The sequence below is a fragment of the Aethalodelphis obliquidens genome, unplaced genomic scaffold, assembly GCF_003676395.1.
Source record: "Aethalodelphis obliquidens isolate GAN/ISIS:26980383/991018 unplaced genomic scaffold, ASM367639v1 scaffold85, whole genome shotgun sequence".
Classification (NCBI taxonomy): domain Eukaryota; kingdom Metazoa; phylum Chordata; class Mammalia; order Artiodactyla; family Delphinidae; genus Aethalodelphis; species Aethalodelphis obliquidens.
In genome coordinates, this window is record NW_020838029.1 from 1984027 (window position 1) to 2010973 (window position 26947).

General features: G+C 40.2%; 1 protein-coding gene across 4 annotated transcripts in view; it reads right to left on the minus strand.

The window, feature by feature from the left end:
- Window positions 1–21288: 21288 nt before the first annotated feature.
- EDA2R (ectodysplasin A2 receptor) overlaps window positions 21289–26947 on the minus strand; it is a 69528-nt gene continuing 63869 nt past the window's right edge. For 2 of the 4 annotated variants that reach the window (XM_027093571.1, XM_027093568.1), the window contains 2 exons: window positions 26231–26395; window positions 21289–23422 (listed from right to left, as the gene is read on the minus strand). In XM_027093571.1, coding sequence (XP_026949372.1) covers window positions 23031–23422; window positions 26231–26395 — 557 coding nt within the window. In that variant the 3' untranslated portion in view covers window positions 21289–23030. The remainder of the gene's footprint in view (window positions 23423–26230; window positions 26396–26947) is intronic. The other 2 variants (XM_027093569.1, XM_027093570.1) reach the window with 2 other exon arrangements.

A 26947-nucleotide genomic window follows, 5' to 3' on the forward strand; every position in this document is an offset into this window, starting at 1 on the left:
CATCAATTGATTTTTGACAATGTGCCAATGTAATTCAATAGAGGAAAGAGTGTTTGTATCTATTGTGATAGGTCAGTTTGTGCTGGACCCTGTAGTTAAATATTTTAAATATAGCCCCTGATTACCACATCTATTTTGTGTGCTCTCCTAATGCCAAACATTAGAGACCTCAAGGAAAAGAGGGAAGATTCAGAGAAACTAATTTACTCTATAAATATCAGATATTTCAAGGGTCCTAGTCCCTGGTAGATGAATGTATATTTATCAAGAAGTCCTACATAGTGGGAAGTGACCTTTTAATAATTGTGTTAGTGGTTTACTGTGGATAGCTTTCTCATACATTGCACCCAAATCCCTTCCTGTATCCTGCCTCCTCTGTTAGCTCATCCAGATACTGGAGAAAATGAGAGTAACAAAGTTTTCTCCCCTGGGTATAAGAATGGGTGGGGAAAAGGGGGTTCTAAATAGAAATGGATCTGATTAATAGCAGCACTGGAGAAGTCAGAGATAAGAACAGCTTCTCTCTCCCACCCCAACCTATATCCCACAGTCCTGCTCCCCACTCCCAAGATAGGAGAGGTTGAGGAAACTTGATCTGTATGCCCTGGAGAATACTTAGTAGTGGAGAGAATATCTCATCCATAAACTTCTCTCAGCTGGTGGCAGCTCACTGGCAAGCTAATGCATGATAAGCTGAAACAAAACTATTTATTTTCAGCTTCCCATAATATTTAAGGGGCTGTGTGAAAATTTCCTACATAGCACCCCTAGCATATGTTAATATCTGGCAAGCAGAGAGAGATACTTTATTACAAGAAAGAGCATGAGGAGGGAAGGGACAATAATTTGCATTCCTTAGTTAGAGAAAAATGTTAGCTGAGGACCACAAAATTAACACAAAGTCTTTAAAATATGTTTTAATTAGAGAACCAAGTCAGGGAAACTCATTTAGACTGAGGATTAAATGACTGATGGCCTAGCTTTCCTGAAGAGGAGCTTGAAAGAGAAAGACCAGAAGAAATGGGTAGATACTCTCTTGAAGAGGGAAAGAAACTGGGAGTAGGAAAAGCTTGCTTCCTTGAGCCACATGCCTCTCTGACTACAGGTGAAAGCTGCTCTTAGGCCAAAAACTTTGTTTTCTTATTCCCCAAGCTGAAATAGCCTAGCTCAGTATATAGTATATTAAAAAGTAGGTGGTAGAGATAGCAAGGAAAGGAAAATAGGGAGAAGACAGCAGCCTGTGGGAGATAGATGAGAGATTTGAATATAGAAGACTTAAGAGAGAGGTGACAGAGAAGAGAAATAGCTCTTGGTGAGAACTTTTGAAAATTTGTGGATTGAGCAAATAGATAACTTGCTGAGACAGTTTTATTTCATTTTAAAATTTTTATTTCTGTGAAAGAATAATGCAATCTTGAAGTCTCCAGATTTCCCCAAGGAGAATAATTTCCACAATACAGAGAGTGAATGCATTGCTCCTCACTTTCTGCACAGGACATAGGCTGACTCATAAGACAACTAATCTATGGGATAGTCAGGCATTTTATAATGGGACTTTTACTGTGTTTGAGTTATATTTTGCTTCCTATCATACTACTAGCAAGAACTAAAAAGATAGCTCATTCATTCCTTTCATTTGTCTGAGGAGAAAATTCCTGTGGCAGTAAGAATAAACTCTCTGAAAGATGTCCATATCCTAATTCCTAGAACCTGTGAATATGTTACCTTACATGGCCAAAAGGATTTTGCAGATGTGATTAAATTAAGGATCTTGAGATAAGGAGATTATCCTAGACTATTTTAAGTGGGTCCAATGTAATCACAAGGGTCCTTGTAAGAGAAAAAGAGAGACAGGAATATCAGAGAGGAGAGATGTGACAGCAGAAGGAGAGGTTGGAATTATGCAGTCATAAGCCAAATAATACAGGCAGCTTCTAAAAACTGGAAAAGGCAAGGAGCAAACTTTCCACTGGAGCCTCCAGAGGGAACCGACCCTGCTGCCAACACGTTAATTTTAACCCCATAAGACTCGTTTTGGACTTCTAATCTCTAAAACTTTAAGATAATAAGTTTGTGTTGTTTAGATCACTAAGTTTGTGGCAATTTGTTGCAACAGCCATAGGAAAACTAATACAACTTCTAACTCCAAACCAGAGACTCATGCCAAGAATATAAGCCTGGAAGGAAGGAGACCAAGGTCTTATTTTAGGCTCTGGCATTCACTTGCTATGTGACCTTGGGCAAATCCTTGTTCATCCTCTCTGGGGCTTCAGTTTTCTCTTCCCAAAAGCAAAGAGGCTGAGACTAAACATAACTAGTGTTACAGATTCTTTCCTGCTAGGACAGCCAATGAGGACAGTGATAGATTCAGTGGAACACTCCTGGAAATAGTTTTCTTTTTACTAATTCAGGGTAGTGTGAAGACACAGAATACCTGGCACCCACACATCAGCACTCTAGAGCCCTGCTCTCTTGGTGACTACTTTTGCACATCAGATGGGCCATATTTGCTCTAAGACAGTTATGGTGAGCCACTGGGTTTGTGTGGTGGGATACGTTGTGTCTTTGGTGAATCCAAATTGAACCTAGGTATTTGGACATGTTCCAGTTTTAAAAAGGCTCACTGCACTGAGGGAAGTTGAGCTTGCAGAGTCACACTGGTGCTCATGCCTTGCCTGTCTCCTTCCTTGAGCTGGGCCTTGCATGAAGTTGGGCACAAGGTAGAATCTTACCTGCTTGTTCCATGTGTATGATGTTTTGTTTGGAGAGCTCAAAGCAACTGGGAAGATGAGATCCAGTCTTTGGATTCACTAATACCCATATCTGATTTCAGGTCTAGGAGGTCAGTGACCAGTGATTTGTTCCAGAACTGTCTCTGGTCTTCAAGGGGATGCTAGGGCTCAGATTGGGCAAAAAGTCACCCCAATATACTTTATTATAAAAATATCCCTCCCTATGTACTTCCACTTTAATGTCTACCCAAATGCTTAAGGGCAACTTTTGTCCCTACCCTGAGCTCATTCTGAATGTGCTTAGTGTTAAAATGTAGATCTGAAGGTGGAAGGGCCCCTCAAAATCATACAGTCCTGTCCCCTGTAAACAAAGAGAACAAAGAGTATCAATCATCATCCCATTATACAAAGGGTTAAGTCTCATCCCTCTGCAGTCATCCACTGACAGTGCACACTTAGGGGAATTCAGGATGGGAAAAACAGGATGAAGCATTCTTTGCTTTGGATATATGGGTCCCTAGATAGTTAAGGTTCATGTTTAAGGAAGAATTTCAATGACCCAAGATTCTTGAATACTCCCATACATAGAAAAGCACTAAAATTATTAACCTGAGAGATCGGTTCTTTGTGATTAGCAGTAATCTTGTACCAAGATATATGCTTGACTACATGTATTTCCCAGCCAAAACATTCATAATATACACTGGCTCCTCCCCTACCAATTCAGAGCAGTCCCCTCAGAGTTACTGAGGGCTATAATTTCCCAGTCTATAGTCCTCAGTAAGATCTCTGAATAAAACTCAACTCACAACTTTCACATTGTGTGTATTTCTTTGACATCTTCAACCAACCATTAATATAAAGGTGTGGAAACTGAAGTGAAGAGGGAAGTTATCTGCCCAGAATCATTTAGTCCTATTCTTTTGTCAATTAGAAAGCAGGGGGATGCAGATGGGGGATGGGAAGGAGAGTCCATGGGGCCAGGAGAGAAGTATTAATTCTGACTATAGCTTTTTATACATGGCCTTGGACTGCACCCCCATCCCTGATGTCCAGTCAACTTTCATTTCACTCAAGCTATGATTGAGTGGTGATGCCATTTTAATTAAATTTCATTAACTCATTAACAAGTTTATGCTAACACTGTAGCTAGAGGACCAGAGGAGTAGCAGGTAATATCTGTATGGCAATGTCACAGTTCCTGAAACAGGAACTGAGTTTTTCAATCTCTAGCCATAGTTCGTAGTACATTTTAGATTATTTAGACCAGTATTCACACTTAAAAACATGTCTGAAGCCAAAGTTTCATGAGAAACATCTATTATCTATGTTTATCTTATGCTCAGTACTGTTCCGAGTACCTTAAATATGGTAACTCAATTCCTTAATTCACACAATGACCACTATGCAGTTGAAACTATGAAATTATATATATGTATATATATATAATTTAAATTATATATCTAACTATGTAAAAATAATTAGTAATTACAAATATGATGTAATGGCAATAACTATTCCCTTTTGCAGCAGGAGAAATTGAATCACAGACAAGTCAAGTCAAGTAATAAGTAATTGCCAGAACTGGGATTGACTACCAATTAGTGCATCTTCAGAGGCTGTGCTACTATATTTTACTACCTTTCCTTATTTAGCTTCATTAGAAATGAAGTATTCTGATATTTTATTCTGTTTTGTGTTCTTTTTGTCTTTACATTTATTAGCTAAATTGATTTTCATTTATTTATTTAACTGAACTACAGTTTGTCAACTGAAGAAAAATGCACAACCTAAAAGTTGCAAGTTAAGTTTTATTTTGGGAACTTATTGAAGACTATAGCCTGAGAGACAGCCTCTCAGATAGCTCTGAGGAACTGCTCCAAAGAGGTAAGGGAGGAGCCAGGGTATATAGGAATTTTTGCTGAAAAAAGAATGTAATGGAACATCAAAAGATTATTGCTAATCACAATAACCAGACATCTCAAATTAATGATTTTAGTGTTTTTCTACGTATGGGAAGATGCAAGAGTCTGAGCTCATTGAAATTATTCCTTAGACATGCATCTTAACTATCTAGGGCCAATATCTAGAGCACAAAATCTTTCCTGTTTTGCTCCATCCCGAATCCCTCTCAGAGTGCACAATCAAGGGGGTGGCTGCAGTGGCTGATGGCTTGATGGTGGGCAACATTCATTGTTTACTGGAATGGCAGGCAACATTCCTTTTCTACAGTTGATGTACAATATTATGCTTGTTTCAGGTGTACCACATAATGATTTGACATTTGCATACATTATGAAATGATCACCACAATAAATGTTTCATGTTTTCAGTACAGGTTTCCATCCAGTAAATTGATTTAGTAACCTACCAATGGTTCAAAACTATAGGTCTACTCTCCAAGTAAAGGAAAGAAGCCTAGGAAAGGCATGGCCAGCCACCAGACCCTACCCTACCCCACCTTTCACATACTTCTTCCTGGATTACTTGGATATTGACAATGAGTTTAAGTGGGAGAATGAAGAGATTCAATAGTAACAGCCAGGCAGGTCACTGACTTTTCTCTCTGCCCCTTCCACTTTTCTACAAAAGATAAAAGCATGACTTTGGACTACCAATGGGAGTACAGTGTTAGGGTTAAGTAGTGTTTTACAGAGGCGCTAAGGCCATTGAATATGGAGGAAAAGCTTGGTTGAGGAGGGGTGGTGCCACTGACATAAGGGCCATTAATCCTTTAGCTATGTCTTGAGATGAGTCATGTTATTTTGAGCCAGGTTTTGTAGGTACTTCTGCAAAGTCCAACTGATTCCTCATATGTCTCCTTTGGATGAATAGATTTGGGAATAGTTTAAAAGTAGTAGCCCTTCTAGAGTATCTAAATAGGCATTTTCCAAAGAAGACATACAGATGGTCAATAGACACAGAAAAAGATGCTTCGTGTCACTAATTATCAGTGAAATGCACATCAAAATCAAAATGAGGTATCATTTCACACCTGTTGGAATGGTTATTATCTAAAAGACAAGAAATAACAAGATTAGAGAGGATGTGGGAAAAGGGGAACACTTGTATGCTGTTGGTGTGAATTTAATTTGTACAGCCACTATGGAAAGCAGTATAGAGGTTCCTCAAAAAATTAAAAATAGAACTACCATATGATTCAGCCATTCCACTTCTAAGTATTTATCTGAAGAATATAAAAACACTAATTCAAAAAGATATATGTACCCCTATGTTAATTGCAGCATTATTTACAATAGCCAAGATATGAAAACAACCTAAGTGTCATTGATGGATGAATGGATAAAGAAAATGTGGTATAAATACAATAGAATACTACTCAGTCATAACAAAGAAAGAAATCTTGCCATTTATGGCAACATGGGTAGAACATGAGGGTATTATACTAAGTGAAATAAGTCAGACAGAGAAAGACAAATACTGTGTAATTTCACTTATATATGGAATCTGAAAGAAAACAAAACAAAACTCATCTACAAATAACAAAATGGTGATGGGAGAATTGGATGAAGGAAGTTAATTGTACATTGTGGATGTATGCTGACTAAACATTGTGGTGATCACGTTGTAGTGTATACAAATATCAAATTATCATGTTGTACACCTGAAACTAATATAATGTTATATACCAATTTTACCTCAATGAAAAATAGAAAAAAAAAAAAAAAGTAGGAGCCATTCATCAATTTCACATGGATAAATTCAATTTTAGTCCACTTAGGAGACTCTTCTGAGAATGGTACCAAAAGAATTAAAGCACTTATAACAAGCATTCACACTGATGAAAAGCCTCCAGAAATCAAGTGGGGCTAATAATAATAACATGTATGTCAATTTGGTTGGATGCATGAGCTCTCTCTCTTTGGGTGTTTCAGAAAGTAATCTCCTTCTGTTCAAATATGCTAAAAATTAAGCTTTTATATGTTAATGACTGGAACATATTTTTACTTAACTGACCTTGGTATGTAAAATCTGACTCTTGACTTCTCTCCTTATGCTCTCAGTCTAGCCACATTTAAAAGAAATTAGTTTTGAGGAAGGGAGATAATATGGCAGAGTAGGAGGACCTTGAGCTTACCTCCTCTCACCAGCACAACAAAATCACAACTAATTGCTGGAAAACTATCAGTAAAAAAGACTGTAATATAGCAAAAAATATATTCTATATCCAAAGACATAAAGAAGGAACCAAGAGACGGTAGGAGGTATGCACTTGCCATATAATCAAATCCCATACCACCTGGACCTACAAACTGGAGAATAATTATATTGCAGAAGTTCTCCCATGGGAGTGAGAACTCTGAGCCCCACTCCAGGCTGCCCAGTCTAAGAGTCCAGCATCGGAAGGAGGAACCCCCAGATAATTTGGCTTTGAAAGTCAGCAGGGCTTGACTGCACAAGCTCCACAAAATGAGGGAAAACAGAGACTCCTCTCTTAGAGGATGTACACAAGGTCTCTTGCATACTGGAACCCAGGGCAAAGGCAGTGACTTCATAGAGGCCTGGGCAAGACCTAACTGCTGGGCTTGGAGGGTCTCCTGAGGAGGAAGGGGGTGGCTGTGGATCACTGTGTGGAAAAGGACACTGGTGGCAGAGGTACTGGGGAATATTCATTAGTGTGAACTCTCCAGGAAGCCACCATTTTGGCACCAAGACCTGGCCCCACCCAACAGTCTGTAGGCTCCAGTGCTGGTTGAATCAGCCCAAACAAACAACAGGGCAAGCACAGTGTTCTACTCATCCACTGGCAGGCTACCTAAAGACTTCCTGAGCCCACAGCCTCCTCTAGACACACTGTCTTGATTACTGTAGATTTATAGTAAGTGTTGAATTCAAGCAGTGTAATGGAGCAGGACCCTATGGGGCCTTCCCAGGACAGACCTCCTACCACCCAAATCTTCTGACTGCCTCTTGTCTGTAGAAAAACTTTAGGCAAAGAATAAATTTAATCATAGAAGTAGAAAAATGCAGGAGAAAAGAAAAGCAGTCAAGCAGGACAAAATAATAATAGCTTAGTCATTAAACAAAATCAAGGCCATTGAGTTCCTCCTCAAGGGCTATAGATAATATTCTGAGCCATCTCCTTTGGATTGTTTTACAGGTACTGAAAACCCCCACCAGGTGGAAAAAGTTAACTACACTATGTCCAGCCCGTAGCCATAATATAAGCTTCTTCATCTTGCACAATTTCTAGAACTGGCCTCAAGGAAATGGGAACAAACCAACCCTGGAACTGAAGAGTAACTGTACTTAAAACAATCAAGATGATGCTGATCAGACCACTGCATGAGCAATTTCAAGATGATTGTTGGAGCTGACTGTGCTGTTCTGCACCTAGCACCCTTCTTCCACCTATACACTCCTGAAACTCCCCTTTAAAAGCTCTTTCTCCCTGATTGATAGTGTGAAGTTGGCTTTTGGATGTGAGTCCACCTTCTCACTAGGTTGCCGGCCTACTGAATAAAGAAATCTTTCCTTTCCTACCAACGTTTGTCTTTCGAGTGTTGGGTTTCAAGTAGCAAGCAGCCAAACCTGAGTTTGATAACAGTAATATCAGTCCTCTAACTTTGTTCTTGTCTTTCAATATTGTGTTCACTATTCTGGGTCTTTTGCCTCTTTGTATAAACTTTAGAATCAGCTTGTCAATATCTACCACATAACTTACTGGGATTTTGATTGGGATTGCATTGAATCAATAAATCAAATTAGGAAGAACTGACATTTTGACAATATTGAGCCTCCCTATCCATAAACATGGAATATCTCTCCATTTACTTAGTTTTTTTTTTTTTTCATCAGAGTTTTGTAGTTTTCCTTATAAAGATCTTGTACATATTGTGTTAGACTTATACCTAAGTATTTCCTTTGGGGGAGGTGCTAGTGTAAATAACACTGTGAAAAATTTTCAAATTCCAGTTATTCATTGCCAGTATCTTGGTTACTTTTTTTTTTCAGTTTAGTTTTCTCTGTTGTTCTAATTGGATAATTAGTATTATTGTATACTCAAGTTCAGTGATCTTTTCTCTCTTCCTCACTGTGCTCTTGAGTCCATCCATTGAGTTATTACAAGTATTGCATCTTTGAGTTATTACAAATATTGCATCTTTCAGTTCTAAAAGTTACTTGGTCCTTCTATTTCTTTGCTGAGACTGTTTTTGTTTTGTTTTGTTTTGTTTTTTCCATTTGCTTCAAGCAAATTCATAATTGCTCACTGAACAATTTTTATGATGGCTGCTTCAAAATCTTTGTGAGATAATAATATCTATGTCATTTCATTGACATCTGTTGTCTTTTCTCATTTGCAATTTTCTTCTTATGAACATGATGTTTTATTTTATATGGGCATTTTGTGTATTATATTATAAGACCTTGGGTATTTTCAATATATTCTGTTTAGCAGGCCTCCTCTGACATCACACCAGTGGGAGAAGGAGAGTCACTCTTTCATTACTGACAGGTGGGGAGTAGAAATTCAGGTTTCCCACTAGCTTTCCTTGACACCCTAGAGTAAAGGGGTGACTCCTTACTGCTGGGAAAAGGTGGGAGTTTCAGATTTTCACTGGGGGTCTGATGGTACCATCCTGGCTAGGAGGAGGAGTGGCACCATTTTATTGCTCCCCATGTGGCCTCCACTGACATCTCTGGGTGGGGAGATGCTTTGTTACTTCTGGATGGTAGTGAATATTCTGGATTCCCACTCATCCTTCACTGACACTGGTGGGGAATGGGAAGAATGCCTTGTTATCACTGGGGAGGGGAGGAATTCCACCCCCCCACACTAGGCCTCGACTGATACTATGGAGGGATGCTTGTTACCACAAGACAGTAAAGTTCCCAGTCCTCATTTTGTCTTCTCTGATACCACCCTGGCAAGAAGGGAAGGGATACTTCATTAGAGCAGGGAAAGCATCGAAATCTTGGTTCTCCGCACTGCTTTTATTGACAAAGATGGTGATGGGGTCACAGTTATTTCCACAATTTAGGGCAGTTATTAGCTAGAAGGTTTCTATCTTGCCTCTTTGTCTTTTAGCTGGAAAGAGTAGGGTTTCCTTGGGGGATTTATTGGCATTTATTGCTCATTGGCATTTCTGTGTCACTGGATTTTCTTCCACCCAGTCTGAGATGTATGCAACAAAAAGAAAACCCAGAGAACTCACTGCTGTATCACTCATCAGGTTCCATAGCCTCTAGATGGTTTGACTTCTCTCCACTTTTCAGGGCTTTCTCATATTTGTTTTATTTTATTATTTTATTTTATTTTATTTATCAATTTTTATTTTTACATCTTTATTGGAGTATAATTGCTTTACAATGTTGTGTTAGTTTCTGCTGTACAACAAAGTGAATCAGCTATATGTATACATATATCCCCACATTCCCTCCCTCTTGAGCCTCCCTAGCACCCCCCCTATCCCACCCCTCTAGGTCGTCACAAAGCATCAGGCTGATCTCCCTGTTCTATGCAGAAGCTTCCCACTAGCTATCTATTCTACATTTGGTAGTGTATATATGTCAATGTTAGTCTCACTTCCTCCCAACCTCCCCTTCTCCCCCATGTCCTCAAGTACATTCTCTATGTCTGTCTTTATTCTTGTCTTGCCACAAGGTTCATCAGTACCATTTTTCTAGATTCCATATATATGTGTTAGCATATGGTATTTGTTTTTCTCTTTCTGATCTACCTCACTCTGTATGACAGACTCTAGGTTCATCCACCTCACTACAAATAACTCAATTTTGCTCCTTTTTATGGCTGAGTGATATTCTATTGTATACATGTGCCACATCTTCTTTATCCATTCATCTGTTGATGGACATTTAGGTTGCTTCCATGTCCTTGCTATTGTAATTAGTGCTGCAATGAACACTGAGGTACATATATTTTTTTTAACTTTATTGGAGTATAATTGCTTTACAATGTTGTGTTAGTTTCTGCTGCATAACAAAGTGAATTAGCTATATGTATACATATATCTGCATATCCCTTCCCTCTTGTGCCTCCCTCCCACCCTCCCTATGTTGAGTCATATGGTAGTTCTATTTTTAGTTTTTTAAGGAACCTCCATATTGTTCTCCATAGTGGCTGTATCAATTTACTTTCCCACCAACAGTGCAAGAGGGTTCCCTTGTAACATTTATTGTTTGTAGAATTTTTGATGACGGCCATTCTGACTGGTGTGAGGTGATACCTCATTGTGGTTTTGATTTGCATTTCTCTAATGATTAGAGATGTTGAGCATCTTTTCATGTGTTTGTTGGCCATCTGTATGTCTTCTTTGGAGAAATGTTTATTTAGGTTTTCTGCCCATTTTTGCATTGGGTTGTTTGTTGTTTTGATATTGAGCTGCATGAGCTGCTTGTATATTTTGGAAATTAATCCTTTGTCCATTGCTTCGTTTGCAAATATTTTCTCCCATTCTGAGGGTTGTCTTTTCATCTTGTTTATGGTTTTCTTTGCTGTGCAAAAGCTTTGAAGTTTCATTAGGTCCCATTTTTTAATTTTTGTTTTTATTTCAATTACTCTAGGAGGTGGGTCAAAAGGATCTTGCTGTGATTTATGTCATAGAGTGTCCTGCCTATGTTTCTCTCTAACAGTTTTATAGTCATATTTGTTTTAAATATAATGTCCAGGGATTTTAGCTGTGCTTAGGAGGGGGTGGTGGTAGAGAAATGCATCTCTTCCTCTGTGGTCTGGAACCTGAAACCCTTTTTTAAAGTGAGCTTTGGATGTTGCTTGCTTTCACAGCCTGAAGATTCTGCCCAGGAAGCTGACATATTAGAAACCATCTGTATTTGAGCATAAGTTTACACTTGATCCTGTAATTGGGATGATTTTTAAGGGATTAGTTAATATAGATTAGGAAGAATACTAGTTTAAACCTCAAAGGGAAAAGAGTTAAGTTTAAGAGATGTATGAAGAGGCAGGAAACAGTTGATGGAAGTTTTAAAAGGGCCTTTTAACAGAGTAAATAGATTACCTGTGGCCATGATAAGGAAAGCCATGAGTAGGAGAATGTTTCTATAGGGAAGAAGTTCTCAACCCTGGCTACTCATTAGTATCACCTGGGGACGTGTTTTGTTTTGTTTTTTTTTCTTCTAATACTCAGGCTGTATTTCAGAATGATTAACTTAAAATCTCTAGGTCTGAGGTCTATGCATCAGCATTTTTAAATCTCCCCAAGTGATTCCAGTATAAAGCCAAGGTTAAGAATCACTGCTGTAGGGGTGTTGGACTAGAGTAGGAAGGTTCAACTAATGTTAAGAAGAAACTCATCCCATACAAGACATTGGGAAGGTAGAATGAAGAAAAGATTAATCAGTGATTGTCAACAAGTAAGGCTTCTTGGAGAAAGGGTCTCTAACCAACCACAGGTGTCTTAATCTTTACCCATATGTGTTGTTTAATATAATATAATATTTTTCAATACTGTTACTGATTTACTACTTTAACAAGAGATCTAGTGTTATATAGAGCATGTAAATGAGAAGAAAAGTGTATCATGGTCTGTCTCTTTGTCGTTCTTACTTATGGAAAGCTTACTTTCTCAGATGCATCTGGAGGATCTGAAAATAATCCCTAGAGGCACGTTTAATGGAGATGATTCCAAAATGGAATAGAAAACATCAATAAAGCCCATAGGTTAAAAAATTAAGCCCCTGTTATTTACTCAGTCATATTCTAGTTACCATTTCTGGTTATATTCTCTGTCCTTCCTCTCCTTTGAGATCTCCTGCTACGAAGAGTCTATAGCAAAGCTAGGTCTTGTAAGTTTATTGCACATCAATGTTGGAAGGCTCTTAGAGATCATTGAGTTCAATCTCCTTAGTGTACCATGGGGGAAACTGAGGCCAAGGAAATTACCCTTTTCATACTCCATCTAGGGGATGATGAAGGTGAAATAAGAACTCATATCTCTGGGGAGCGGGAAGGGTAAGCTGTGACAAAGTGGGAGAGAGGCACGGGCATATATACACTACCAAACGTAAGGTAGATAGCTAGTGGGAAGCAGCCGCATAGCACAGGGAGATCAGCTCGGTGCTTTGCGACCACCTAGAGGGGTGGGATAGGGAGGGTGGGAGGGAGGGAGACGCAAGAGGGAAGAGATATGGGAACATATGTATATGTATAACTGATTCACTTTGTTATAAAGCAGAAACTACCACACCATTGTAAAGCAATTATACCCCAATAAAGATGTTAATATAAATAAATAAATAAATAAATAAATAAATACATAAAATAAAATAAATAACTCATATCTCCAGCATGCTCTTTCAATGACAACATTGTGTCCAAGGAGATAGCATGATCAATGTGGTCCTTCTGATTACATGGGAATGATTAATATATCATGAGCTGATAATACTTTGACACTACTATGTGATATGATACTTAGAGAGACTTAGAGAGTCTCCTAGGGAGACTCTCTGATGTAGCCTCCCAAGCTGGGAACTATGAGAGATCCAGTGGGATAAATTCTATTCTCTTTCCTGAGGTCTGTCTTAGGGAGGCAGCTGAGGCATGGTGGGAAGTGTCTGTGCCTCAGAGTCAGATAAACTTAGACTGGAATTCTAGCACATCATTTACTACTGTATAACCATAGAAAAATCATTAAATCTGTGATCTTCTTTTGTAAAATGAAGGTTATAAAGAGCACCTACCACCTAGGGACATCATGAGGATTGAATGAGACAAAATATGAAAGTGAGAAAACACATGAGAGATAACCACTAAATATTGACTACTTTCCCTTCTATTTCACTTTTGCACTATTCCTTAGGAAAGAGATGTTAAGGAAGGGAATTTACTGGCACTAGAAACCACAAGGAAAAAAGGTTTGGGGCCATATAATCATGTGATTAGGCAGCTGCTCTCACTGGGGATCCATTTTTTCCAGGCAGGCAGCATTTGAACCACCACACACACACACACACACACACACACACACACACACACACACACACAGTTTCTAAGGCCTTAAAGGACTAACTGTTGGGCATACAGAAACTTGCCAATCATGTTGTGAACATAAAGTGAAAGATCATCATACCAGCAGAAATAGCAAGTGTTCCTAGTCCCTAATAAAAGGGTTATTAACAATCACCTAATAATCCCCTATTTGATAGTCTGATGACTTGTTTGTGCTTTAATCCATCTATTTACAGAGCTCTGATTTTCCCATGTCCTTCTTGGGTAAGGAGTAGGACTTCACTGCCCTATGACTGGTACAAGCACACACTGACATCGACTCCAACAGATAAGTGCTAACACTTACTGTGCCTTAATCACCATCCATAAATTAGAGGGTTAAATCTCTCCCACTGTACTAGCATTCAAAATTTCGAGTAAGAATGGGAGGCCTGGTTGGGCAAAAAGTTCTTTTCTGACACAAAGGCAGGACAGACTCACCACAAGTCCTGGCCTCTTACCTGCCAAGTAATTCCCAGTTACTCCTCCTTTATTCTGTGATGGTTCCCTCAAAAAACTCCTCTGTAGCCTGTGATGGTATCTCCCAATATCTCTTTTCCTATACCCACCCCTGAATCTATAATAGTTTCCTTTGTTCTTCCTCCTTTTGTTTTGAATGATGCCTCCTGTAAGTTCCTTCTAGATGCATCCTTTCTCTTTCCTTGAGGCTATGTAGAGAGTTCAAAATGAAAAGAACCAAATAGGACTCTAGTTCTGTTTCTTTCTTTTGTCCTAATTGAGTAATTGGGTCGTGTTTGTGTGTGTGTGTGTGTGTCTGTCTGTCTGAGAGAGAGAGAGAGATTATTTCTGGCAATGCAGGTGTTTGGAAAGTAATCAAATTGTTAAACCAACACCAGTCTACTCAGATCGATGATCACAGAATATTTTTTAAAACAGTTTTATTGAGGTGTATTTTACATATGATAAAATTCATCCATTTCAAGTGTGCATTTCAACAATTTTTATTTACTGAGTGATGCAGCAATCATCATAGCTCAATTTTAGAACATTTTCATCCCCAAATAAGATCCCTCATGCCTATTTACATTTACAGATTTTCCTTGACTTACAACCGGTTACATCCTGATAAATTCATCATATTTGAAAATATCCTAAGTGTAAAATGCATTTAATGCTCTTAACCTACCAAACACTACAGCTTAGCACAGCCTGCCTTAAATGTGCTCAGAACACTTACATTAGCCTACAGTTGGGAAAAATCATCAAACACAAAGCTTATTTTATAATAAAGTATTGAATATCTCATGTAATTTACTGAATACTGCACTGAAAGTGAACAACAGAATGGTTGTATGGGTAGAGAATGGTTATAAGTATATCAGTTGGTTACCTTTGTGATTGCATGGCTGACTGGGAGCTGTGGCTCCCAGCATTACAAGAGAGTATTAGAGCACATATTGCTAGCCCAGGAAAAGATCAAAATTCAAAATTTGAAGTATGTTTCCTACTGAATGCTTATCACTTTCACACCATCATAAAGTCAAAAAGTTGTAAATTGAATCATCATAAATTGGGGACCATTTTTAATCCCTTTTCTCACCCCCCAGCCTGAGGCAACCATTAATCTACCTTCTGTCTCTATTAGCTTGCTTATATGGAAATTTTATATAAATGGAATCATACAATAAGTGGTCTCTTGTGTCTGGCTTTTTCACTTAGCTTGCTTTGAGGTTAATTTATGACATATTGTGCGTCGGTTCAATCTTTTTAATTACTGAATATTCTATTATATGTATACTTGAAAATTTGTTTAGGCATTCATCAGTTGATAGACATTTAGGTTTTTTCTACTTTTTGGATACTATAAATAATGTTTCTATGAATATTTGTGTAAAAGTTTTGTGTGTGCATATATTTTTAATTATCTTGGGGTACATACATAATGGAGTTATTGGATTATATAGTAATTCTAACTTTAACTTTTAGAGGAATTACCAGGCTGTTTTCAAAAGTGGGTGTACCATTTTACAATCCCACCAGCAAGGTATGAGAGGTCCCATTCTTCACATCCTTGCCAATATGTTTTGTTGTCAGGATCATAGCATATTAAAGATGGGAGGAACTTGATTTCTCTAGCTCTTAAATAAGATTATAGTAAAGCACAACATTCAAAGTTAAATATTATCTACTTAGGTGCTTCATTAAATCGAACGAGATTGTAAACACAGACTCTGAAATGGCCAGGTAGTACTTTTAAGAGATAATAATCCAGATGGTCTAAAGAGAATATGCTTGTATTTTTTAAAAGAATATTATAGTCAAAATGAAAATACACACAATCTCTGAGAGATTTTGCAGACCTCACAAGACATGTGCACAGTCCTCTTAGGACATGGAACCTGTTTTAAGAAATATTAGTTTAGAACACAAGAAGTTCTAGTAGATCTGTAGCCCAGAATAAAAGATAAATGTCATAAGCAATTCAAAAATATAGAAGGAGAGCTTGGACTATAACCCAGACCTCTTGGGTGGCAAGTCAGTGGATCCTACTATCCCTGGTGATGGATCCATTGAGAAGAAACACATTTCCTTGCTGTACTCACTGAGCAAAGACACACCAGCCAAATGAGGCACCTTGCTATTTGAAAGTAGAGGAATAAACAAGGTATTTGGATGTATTTTTCTTTATTGGCTAATATGAAATATTTCCAGACCATCAGAAATAAAACATAACTCTGCCAGTAGACACATATGCATATGGCTCAAGATTGAACAAAATCTCTATAAATAACCAATTTAGGAGGGAAAAGTAATTAAAATTTACCTACATTCAATGTAAAACACCAGAGACCTTCTTAGTGAGGCGAGCAGGGGATTAGGTGCATAAGAGATTATCTTCCCAGTATAGTAGGGTTTGTGTTGTGGAGAGGGTGCTACAGTATTGACACTGTTACCAAGCCTGGATCTGAGAACCTTGGAGGAGAAAGTTGCTCTCCTAGGCTCCTCCCTGTCAAAATCCAAATCCAGATATACAGAGAAGAAAATACAAAACTGAAAAACTAAACTCGTCCTCAGTAAATACCTCCCCTCCCTTACAAGCAAGAACAACTTTCTTTTGCTAGTTCAAATATAGACAACTCCACTATTTTCTAGTCTTAGGGACATGTTGAAAACTTTTCTGTCACATGTCCTTTGTGCTTCCACTGACCAATAACCCCCAAATAGAAAAAAATACATGAAACCAAGGCACTCAAAGATGCCCATACTTTAAAAGCAATGAAATATTTAAAAACACTCCCCAGGAACAAATGCTTGAGTGTGACATTTGCCATGGCAAAGCAGCAATTATAAGGAAAACAAGCATGCTTCACCTCACCTCTACCCAAGATATCTTAAAAAGCAAAGTAAAACATTTCCTTAGTCCAATTGCTAACTACAATTTTTTAACTTCAGAATGAAAGTTAGAAGCAAGGTGATGCTGGGTATGACTTGGAATGGTCACACAATGTTCATACCATGAGGACCTTGCTCCTGGTTGGCACACCTGTGCACTGGGGTAGCCCCAGCAACCAAGGCTGTTGTCTTAATTGCTACAGAAAATATCATTGCTAAGAAGTTATTCTGGGCTGGGTATTCTAGCCAGGAAGTTTCTTGTCTTGTATGGGGCTCACAATGAGCTTTGCAGTAATTGTGTTTATGGATATACCGTTGGGGAATTTTGCTACATTGTTGCTGTTTTTTTCTGCAATGTTGCCCTCAGTGCCACTATAGTAACTGTACCATCTTAAAGCAGTTGTTAAGGGGAAACACTGGAGAAAGCCCTGGTCTGGGTATCAGGAGACTTGGGTCAGACTGATCTCTGGCCTGACAAGCCACATATCTAATATGAGCTGTTTTACTTTTCTTCAAAAGGGATATAATAACACCTTATTCAGGGGTTTGTGAGGATGAAATGAGACCATAAACATAAAAGAACTTTGTAAATTATAAAGTCTAGAGCAGGAACAATGAATAAAGCTGGCTGTAACATTTTATCATAATATTATTGTCATTATGACTGTGACAAAATCACTACCTTTGCCATAGATACAGCAATCTTAGACTTGGGCTTGAACCACTGCCAGGCACATGGTGACCTTTGAACACCTAAGGCCTGCCCAAGCTGAATCATCTTCTGTTTGGATACTAGTTCTTGCCCTACCAGAAGCTGCAGACATGACTAATTAGAGCCAGTGAGATAAGAATAAACTGTCCCAGAAAGAAAAGAACAGAGAACCTAAAGATCAAGGCCTAAACACTTGGCTCACACGTATTTGCCAATACCTGTGTTAAGTCAGGCTGCTTGGTGCAGGCTAGTAATTCAATTGCTTCTAATCCCCAGTCCAGTACAATGGGGCCTGTTTACTTTTTCCCAGGTGCTTTTAGCACCCTGACCAATGGGCTGTCCCCGGAGCCCTTAATCAATATTTGTAGATGAACTCTCCCCAAAGATGCATTTAATAAAATCCTGAAAGTAGAGGTTTTGTGGTAGAGAGCATTCATTTGCCAGGGCTAGGTCCTAATGAAGTGCACATGCAATTTAATGTACTTAATTAACCACCAAGTACTTGTGGGACAGAACTAGCTGTACAGTCCTCAAAAAGATAGCCAGATAATAAAGAAGAATACAGCCTCCAAGTTGCTTGTTCCTTCCTGGTCATGAGATGTATAGGTAGGAATTAAAGCAAAAACAAACTTCAGAAAGAATCAAATGGGAAGGGGTGGTGGGAAATCTGGGATCCAACTGACATGTTAGTAGAAAGTGGCAGTGAGGCTCCCTTCCTCTCCCCACTCAGCTACTCCTAAGTATATTAGAGGGTATCTTTGGAGGACTGCTGGGAGGTAATTTGGGGAAATCAGGCCCCAGAGGGAAGGTCACCTTGGCTCAGAAATTTTCCGTAAGGTTCCAATAAGGCAAATTCCAGCCCGGCTCCCTGCCGGAGGTGGAGAGTTATAGCACTTCAAATAAAGGGTGAGGCCCAGGAGATCCACAGGGAAATTATTTGCTCTGGCCTGTGCTGCATCACAGGACCATCACTCTTCAAACATGCATAAGATCTTCCAGCTAACCCAGGGAGTGTGGTGAGTCCAGAGGGATCTGGAAGAAGGGAGGGGAAAACTTGTAGGCCATAGGAGGTAAGAGCTATAGGGGAGAGTAAAGCCAAAAAAAAAAACCCCCAAAAAACAAAAAAACAAAGAAACCCTCTCCATCCTGGATGTGGATGAAGTCATGTGCTATTTTTCAGTGGAAGACTACGCTGCTGCCTCCGTAGCACTTAGACTATGGGGCCAGCTGTTTTTTCTGGCGGTGGAGATGAATTGCCTTATTCAATCTCCTGCTCTTCCCTATGTTCCTTAATGATATTTTAAGGGTTATTTAGGCAGTGTCTAGTGGATAGAAATAACTAGTGCCCTCCAACACCTCTGCCTGTCCTTCTGCCATAGCCAAGAGCAGTTTCTGCTCAAACTGTCCTTCCCTGGCTCTATCCTCAGCCATGGAATCCACACTTCAGTCTGGGGTTGGGAGTGTGGAGCACGCTGCCTTTCCAAAATATGAATTGCTTTGGGTAAGTTACTACTCCTATCTAGGGCTCAGGTTCCTCATCTTTAAATTAGGCATGTATGACTGAATTTTTTTAGAATGTAAAACACTAAAGTGTTATAATTGAAAGATTTGCTCAAATATCTGTAATCTACCTGGGAGAGGCTTTTAAAGATGGGATATTTGTCCCCCTCCCACCTTTAAAGTTAAAGTCTCAAGTCATTGCCCAAACTAAGATCAGAGACTCTTAAGTTGAACAGAGGAATACAGGAGGGAGGACAAGTAGGATGGATACTCCTACTGGCTCCAACCTTTATACCTTCTTTCTTACCCCCAGTGGCAAAAGGAGATAAGATAGACAGATAGAAAGGGTTTTGTCTGACCTTGCAGCTCTTCTCACTTTTTGATCTCTTGAGAGACAGTGCTGAATGGAAAGTCTCTTACCTTTCCACTGGGGTCAGATCTGGCAGAGAATATACATCCAGGCTGGCTACAGGGTGGGAGTAAGGGAGCTGATGGGAGGGGGAGAGAATAGGTTTGGTATTGTAGGCAAGGATATTACCTCATTCACATTCAGGCATAAAGGCCTTATTTGTCCCTCCACCCCTTTTGCTTCCAAAAAGTGTTGTTTTCTGGAACAGATATGCCAGAAAAGCTACTACTTTAAAACACTGTCTTCTAGAAAATGAAGATTTCAAGATATTGGAGATGACCCTAGCCTTGATAATTACCCCATACATTACTGAGTGCAGTCACCTTCCATTTCTGAGCCTCAGTTTCATCATCTGCAACCTGGAGATGGTAATTCTTGCCCTGCCCACCTCAGGGTGTGTATAAAGATCCAATGAGATGATTGCTGTGAATACACACTGCAAACTGTAAAGTGTAGCACATATACGTAGTAAATTCCAGCATTCCCACCCTAAGATACAGTCTTGGTTTTCACAAATTAAGTCACATCCAACATTCTGAAGTATATAGGTTGCTCCCAAACAAAGGAGAGAGTTGCTCTGCTCATCTGGGCAATTTTTCTTTCAAAATATGACCCACAGTGAGGAAGTGGGTATCAGTCCAAGTAGCCCATTATGGACATAAGGGAGACTTAAAAACAATCCATGGTGCCCACATCTGAGCCTTGATGTTCTCATCTGCCTTGTGGCATCAGCCATGGAGAGAGAAGTTCCACTTTATTCTGAGAAGCATGTGAAACTGGTGGTGAGGGCTCAGCAATTGATTGTTTTTCTCTAAACCAAGGAAGCACCAATGGTCCCTGAGCAACCCTAGGGCAGGCTTCATGGCTTTAACAACACCCACACCAGACACTTAGCTCCTAAGTGTCCCCCACTAGATCTCAGGGATTTCATGGTCACCCCAAAGATGAAAGCTCTGAGCTCTGAATTTGGCCCTTGGGATCTAGAGGCTCAGCCTTGGGCTTAAGAAGACAAGGTACCAGGAAGGGACAAAAGAGGCAAGAAAAGAAGAGAAATAAGATAAAAGGAACTTTAGGAAGTACCATTTTAAGAGTCAAAAAGATGCTTAGTTGTATCCCCACTAAAGAAGGTAAGAAACCTATAAGTGGAGAGGAAGACCCCAGGGGGCAAAGGGGTTAGCTCCGTGATTGTCACAGCCACAGAAGTCTAAGAGATATGTGGGGAATCAAGGTTTCAGGCCTCTCCTAAGATGTGTGTAGGTGTGTGTGTGTGTGTGTACTGGGGAGGGGGGGGCAGTGCAGAGGAGTGAAAGAGGGAAGAGTTTGATTTTGTCCCTAAAGTGCTAGGTAGATGTATCAATAGGGTACTGAGAGGCTCCCCCTTCAGATTCACCTGACCAAAGATGCAGGCAGTAAAACTCTACCCCATTCATTGCCATCCCCTTCCCTCCTCTCTATAATCAAGCTGAGCTAGGAATATGTCCGGTAGTCCCATGACTGGGGAATCTGGTTCTCCAGGCTATCTAGGATAGGAAAGCAAAAAATGCTGCTGGTCAGTCTTGGGAAAATGATGAAGGATCAATCCTTTGGTGGGATGGGATAGGATGTGCCCCGTCTGTAGAGTACAGGCTGTTGTGGATACCACATCCTATGCCCCTGCTGCTGTTGTGGTATAGGAACAAGGCAGGAGAGTCCAGGGAGAACGACTGGGCTGCCAGGAGCCCAAGAGACCTAGGGAGGGAGCAGAGCAAGTTAGAAACCTATGGGGCAATCTCACTAGCTCCTTCCTCTTCCCATCCCTCAAAAAATGGTTTTAGGCCAGTGGTTAAGGTATAATAGCAGAAAAACATCACTTGTGTGGGGTGGACATGATGACAGTTCTACCCTACTCTATGTTGGTGAGACAATTCCTCATGAAACTGGGTTCAGTTTTAAGCCCCCCATACTTTAACGGAACCCAAAGTGGTACTTTCCAGAGAGGAGATGCTATCTTTAGACTTCTTCAGGGCTATCACAAGACACAGGAAGCAGATGAGGTCTGTGTGGCCTGAGGAGCAGAGCAGGACCCAAGGGTGGTTACTATAAGAAGACAGAAAGGTTTTCTTTACATTGAGCTCAAATCCACCAGTCATAGCTGCAATACATGTTGGGCAGTAGTGAGCTCTCTGATACTGTAAGTATGTGAGCAAGGATGACACAAACACTTCTTGGGGATATTATAAAAGGGACTCAAGAATGGATTGGAGGAGTTGGAAGAGAGGTTGGCCTAGATGACCTTGAAGGTATCTAGGATGACTGGTTTAATAGGAGTCTTGGCTTTCACCTACATATTGTTTATATTTTCTTAGGTAAGATATAGGGAGCGGGAGTCATTGGGGGACCTGGACAATATCATAGCTGGAGAAATATGGAAATGGGTGGTGAAAGTAATTGGTTAGTTGAAAAATAGGAATCCACCCTCATGCTTCATACTGCCCCTTGTTACTTACATGGAGCTCCAAAACCTGTGCTCTAACCCAGTTCTGCCACTGAAATGCTCTGTGACTTTAAGCAAATCACTTTCCCTCTCTGTGTCTCAGTTCCTGCCTCTATAAAGTGTAACCTTCTTATCATAAAGGTATGTTATGAAGACCAGATGAGTGTAGTGTATATGTATGGATGTATTGGGTTGGTCAAAAAGTTCATTTGGGTTTTCCCATAAGACGTTATGGAAAAACCCGAACAAACTTTTTGGCCAACCCAATATAAATTGTGACTGGGGGCAAAGACAAACTAACATGGTTTAAACACCTCTAATGCATTAGACACTATAAAAGGCACTTGCACATGCATTTCTCATTCAACTCTCACAATATAAGGTGAATAGTATTTCCTACTTTTCACAGATTAAGGACCTGAGACTCAGAGAGGTGAAGGGATTTACACAAGCTTCACACAAATATTAAGGAATGGAGGTAGATTTGAAATATAAGGCTTCCAGATGCCAAGGTTTGTATATTTTCCCACTGTACCTTGGTGCTTGAATACATGATGGGAGATAACTGAATATAACTATTAGACAGTGGGGCTCTGAGAGAGATTGCAAAAGGCCAGGATAGAAAAACTGGTGTCATGTCAACCTGGCCAGTTCCTTGACAGCTGTAGGCCCAGATGTATGATGTATGACTGACTGGCTTAAAAGATTAACATTATCACAGTTGTCCCTCCATCCACCAGTGTTCCTAGCTTGCTGTTCCTCTGACACTAGCCATACTGAACAACAGTACTCCAAGGGATAATTCCTTTTGGGGGTGGTCCCCAATTTCTGGTCTTTCTACCCTACCTTTCCAGCTCACCTCAGTAGAGTGAAAGGCTGGGTACTTCAAAGGGTACAGTGAGCTCCAGTCTGTCTCCAGAGTGTTCAGCTGTGTTCCCCCTCAAGGTCTCAGCTCCAGTATAGGAAGCAGAACTGGAAATCTTTCGCAGGTCCAGCTCTGTACATTCGATGGGAGTGTGGACCCAGTGGGAGTGGCTCTCTGAGGCACAGGAAGCCAAGGTAAAAGACTCCTGTGTGGGGAAGCCACGAGTCGAGCTGCAGTCGTCATCCAGGATGGGGTTAAGTGCCTGGGTCTCAAAGATGCTTTCACTCAGTGGGGACTCAGGACTGGTCTCCTGGCCAGGTGGCATGGGGAAGAGAGATTCCTCTTCCGCTGCCTCGTCAGCCTCATACTGCAGCGAACCTCCTGAAACTTGAAGCAGAAAGCCACTGAGTCACCCAAAGGCAGGGGCTCTTCTTAGCGGGGCACCTGGTCCTGAGCACAAAATCAGGAAAGATCTGGGAACTAGTGCTCCCCCTCCCATCCCTGGGGACCAGAGCACCTAGCACCAGGCTGAGGTGACACAGTTGAGAAACATATTTACATTGGGGTATCAGATTAAGGCTACCTGGTGGTGGATCAGGGAAAATTGTCAATTTCTCCAGAGAAAGAGAAATCCTTTGTGGGAAGCAGGATTTTAACAACACCCACACCAGACATGATCTTTATTCCCTGGTGTTATGCCAGTGTATATGTTGTGTTATATGGCAAAAGGCACTTTGCAGGTGGATTTAAGATTATGGACCTTAAAATAGGTAGATTATCCTGGATTACCCAGGTGGGCCCAATGTAATGACATGTGTCCTTAAAAGGGGAAGATGAAGGCAGAAGAGTCAGAGAGAGTATCAGATATGTGAAAGGAAAAGGACTTGACCACCATTGCTAGTTTTGAAAATGGAAATGGGTCATAAGTCAAAGAGTGGGTAGTGTCTAGAAACTGGGAATGGTTCTCAGCAGACAGTCAGCAAGGAAATGGAACCTCAACCTTATAACTGCAAGGAACTGAATTCTTCCACCTTTCTGAATGATCAAGGAAATGGATTAACCTCTTGATCTTCCAGAAATGAATGCAGCCTCGGCAACACCTTGATTTCAGCCTAGTGAGACTCTGAGTCGAGATCCAGGCAAGCTTACAAAGCTTCTGATCTATGGAAATGGTGAGATAATAAATGGGTGTTGTTTTAAGCCATTGAATTTGTTGTAGTTTGTTCTGGCAGTGATAGAAAATTAAAACACCTTTCATGCATAAGTCTGATTCAACATCAGGTTACAAACTGAGAGCCTATGGGATGTGTGTTTGTTTGACCCCTGCATTGTGGTTGTGGTACTTTTTAATTATAACTCATTGCCATAACTTAAAACTATTTCATATAAAAATCCAGAGTTTTGGCTTCTCTTGAAAATTCAGAAGATCTTGAAACATTGAATATTCCTACATGGTAACAAACAGCTGAAACTGAGTAGTAGATTCCTCTTTAGACAGGGGATGAACTATTCAGTTTGCCACAGTCTCTACTCCTCTCTAATGAACCTTATATTGGATCCAATTCACATATTCATCTCCCTTATACAACCCTAGTATTCATGTAAGTCAGTGACTCCTGAAAAACACCTCCTGATAAATGAGAAAATGTCTAATCTTATTTCCCCTGTGGAGACCCTGAGGGAGCTGCCTGCCCTCGTATCCCCAGAAAAGGGTACTGCATTATTATCTTGAGGACAGAGGACGAGCAGAGAAGCGTTACCCATTTCTCTTCTCCTGAGGCAGGAGGAGGGAGACAGGCAGCTCTCAGATGTTGCCTCATCTTCTTCTTTCCGGGCCCTGGGGCCCAAATGCTTCATTTCCCATGTTTCATGCCCATGCCCAGGGACTGGGCAACAGCTCTTATCTGAGAAAGTGGCCTCCAAAGTCAGAGACAGGATGATCCACCCTGAGCCACAATGTTCCAGGAGACACCAGAGAGTAGAGGAGAGAGAATTAGAGTTTGAGAAGGGTCATAAAGGGATAACAGTGTTGCCCTTGTGCCCTGCATCGCCTGAAATCCTAGATTCACCTCCACTTAAGTGAGAGGTAGAGCCAAACATATCTTCTAAGCTTTTTGAAGATCATCTGGCAGACCCTAGATCCAAAGTAACCAAGGTAGGCCTATATAAGCAGAATCTTTCCACACAAACAGAGAGGTTGAAAAAAGTTGTGTTGCTTTGGACCCAATATACAGTGGGCTGAGGAGGAGTCCTTAGCACCTGTGTATCTAGTAGAATGTGTCCTCCTCTTTCCTTACTAAATCAACTCTGCTTACTAGCCTGGGTTCCTATTTTGGTGTCTCTGTCCAGCTCTCAGCTCCCTTGATGGCACTGAAGCTGCACTGAACCTCAGTACTATTGACTAAAGATCTAAACCCTTCTCTGGTCTTGGCCAGCCACCATCTCACCTCCCCTATATCTTCCCTCAGTGACCTGGCATTCTTGTCTCATATTCTTGGCTAATGGCTGGACTTGTGCTGAAAATAGATCATGATGTTACTCCTGATTTTAAATATGACATTCCATCTAAAATTTCACATGGCCATCTCCTATGGGCTGGGCCAGAGCTCTGGTTATCATTATTGTCTGAGGAAAAATGTCTAAGTTTGCCAATTCCTCTGGACATTGGGCTCTCAGTTACCACATTTGGTATACTACTATACTGATAACCATTGCCTGAGACCTCACCCACTTTTATTATAGTCATGTCTCATTCCAGCCAGCCTTCCTCTTTTCCTGACATGCTCCAGAATCTATACCTATTAGTAGATATAACTAATTGGAAAAGAACTTAGAAATCAACTTCATCTCTCATTTTAAAGATTAAGGAGAAAGAGGTCCAAAGAAGCTAGATGACTTATCTAAAGTTACACAGTGATTTAGAGGTAGATTGGACTAGGACTTCAGATGCCTTTCCCAAGGGTTTTCCCATAATGTTGTAGCCCTTTATGAATCACCACACCTTAAAGAACCAGGTCTTATAAACTCATAGGGTCAGCCTCAATCATCTCTGAAGTCCTGTGCATTCTATTGCCACCCCAGATATTTCAGCACTGTAGGGAAGGTCCATTAACTCTCAACCCCAGGAAATTCCTCTCTTCTGCTAGTTAGAACCTTGTTCCTGATTCATGTAATACGTGAAGCAGCTACCCTTACCACGCTGGCAATTTCTGTTGAAGAACTGCTTGCAGTAGAGGAAGAAGAGCCCCAGGAAGGCCAGGGTAAACACCATGAGCAGACTGCTCACCAGTGCAACAAGTGTGACCTCCTGAGGGGATACTGTGGGTACATCTGCCTTCACTAAGCTCAACTGGAAGGCACCTGTGAGACAAGAAAGTGGGGGAGGTCAGTCACTGTGGGTAGTCAATAGTCACCCTGACACTGGGCCTGGACTTCCTCAGGCCAGCACCCTCTCCCCAGGGTCTTCCTCAACTAGGGCTGCTAAACTGGTTCTACTTCTTTGTAGAGCAGGGAAAAGTATAACGAACAAAGTGGAGGAACTAGCATATACTGCTGGTATGGTATAAATTAGTATAGTTATTTGAAGATGCACATATCCTGTGGTCTTTCCATGTCACATTCAGTTATATAACCTAGACAAATAGAAACAAACTAAAATGTTCATCAGTAGGGCACAGGATAAATAAATCATGATATAATTCTATTATGTAATATTATTATATAGCATTTAAAATAAAAGACCTGTATGGATCAATTTAAATAATCCAGAGAGGAAAAGCAAATTGGAGAGAGAGTATATAACTTGATATCACTTACATAAAACATTATAAAATATAAAAAATAGCATATAGAATACATTGCTTATGAATATATATATATATATATATATATATATATATATATATATATATA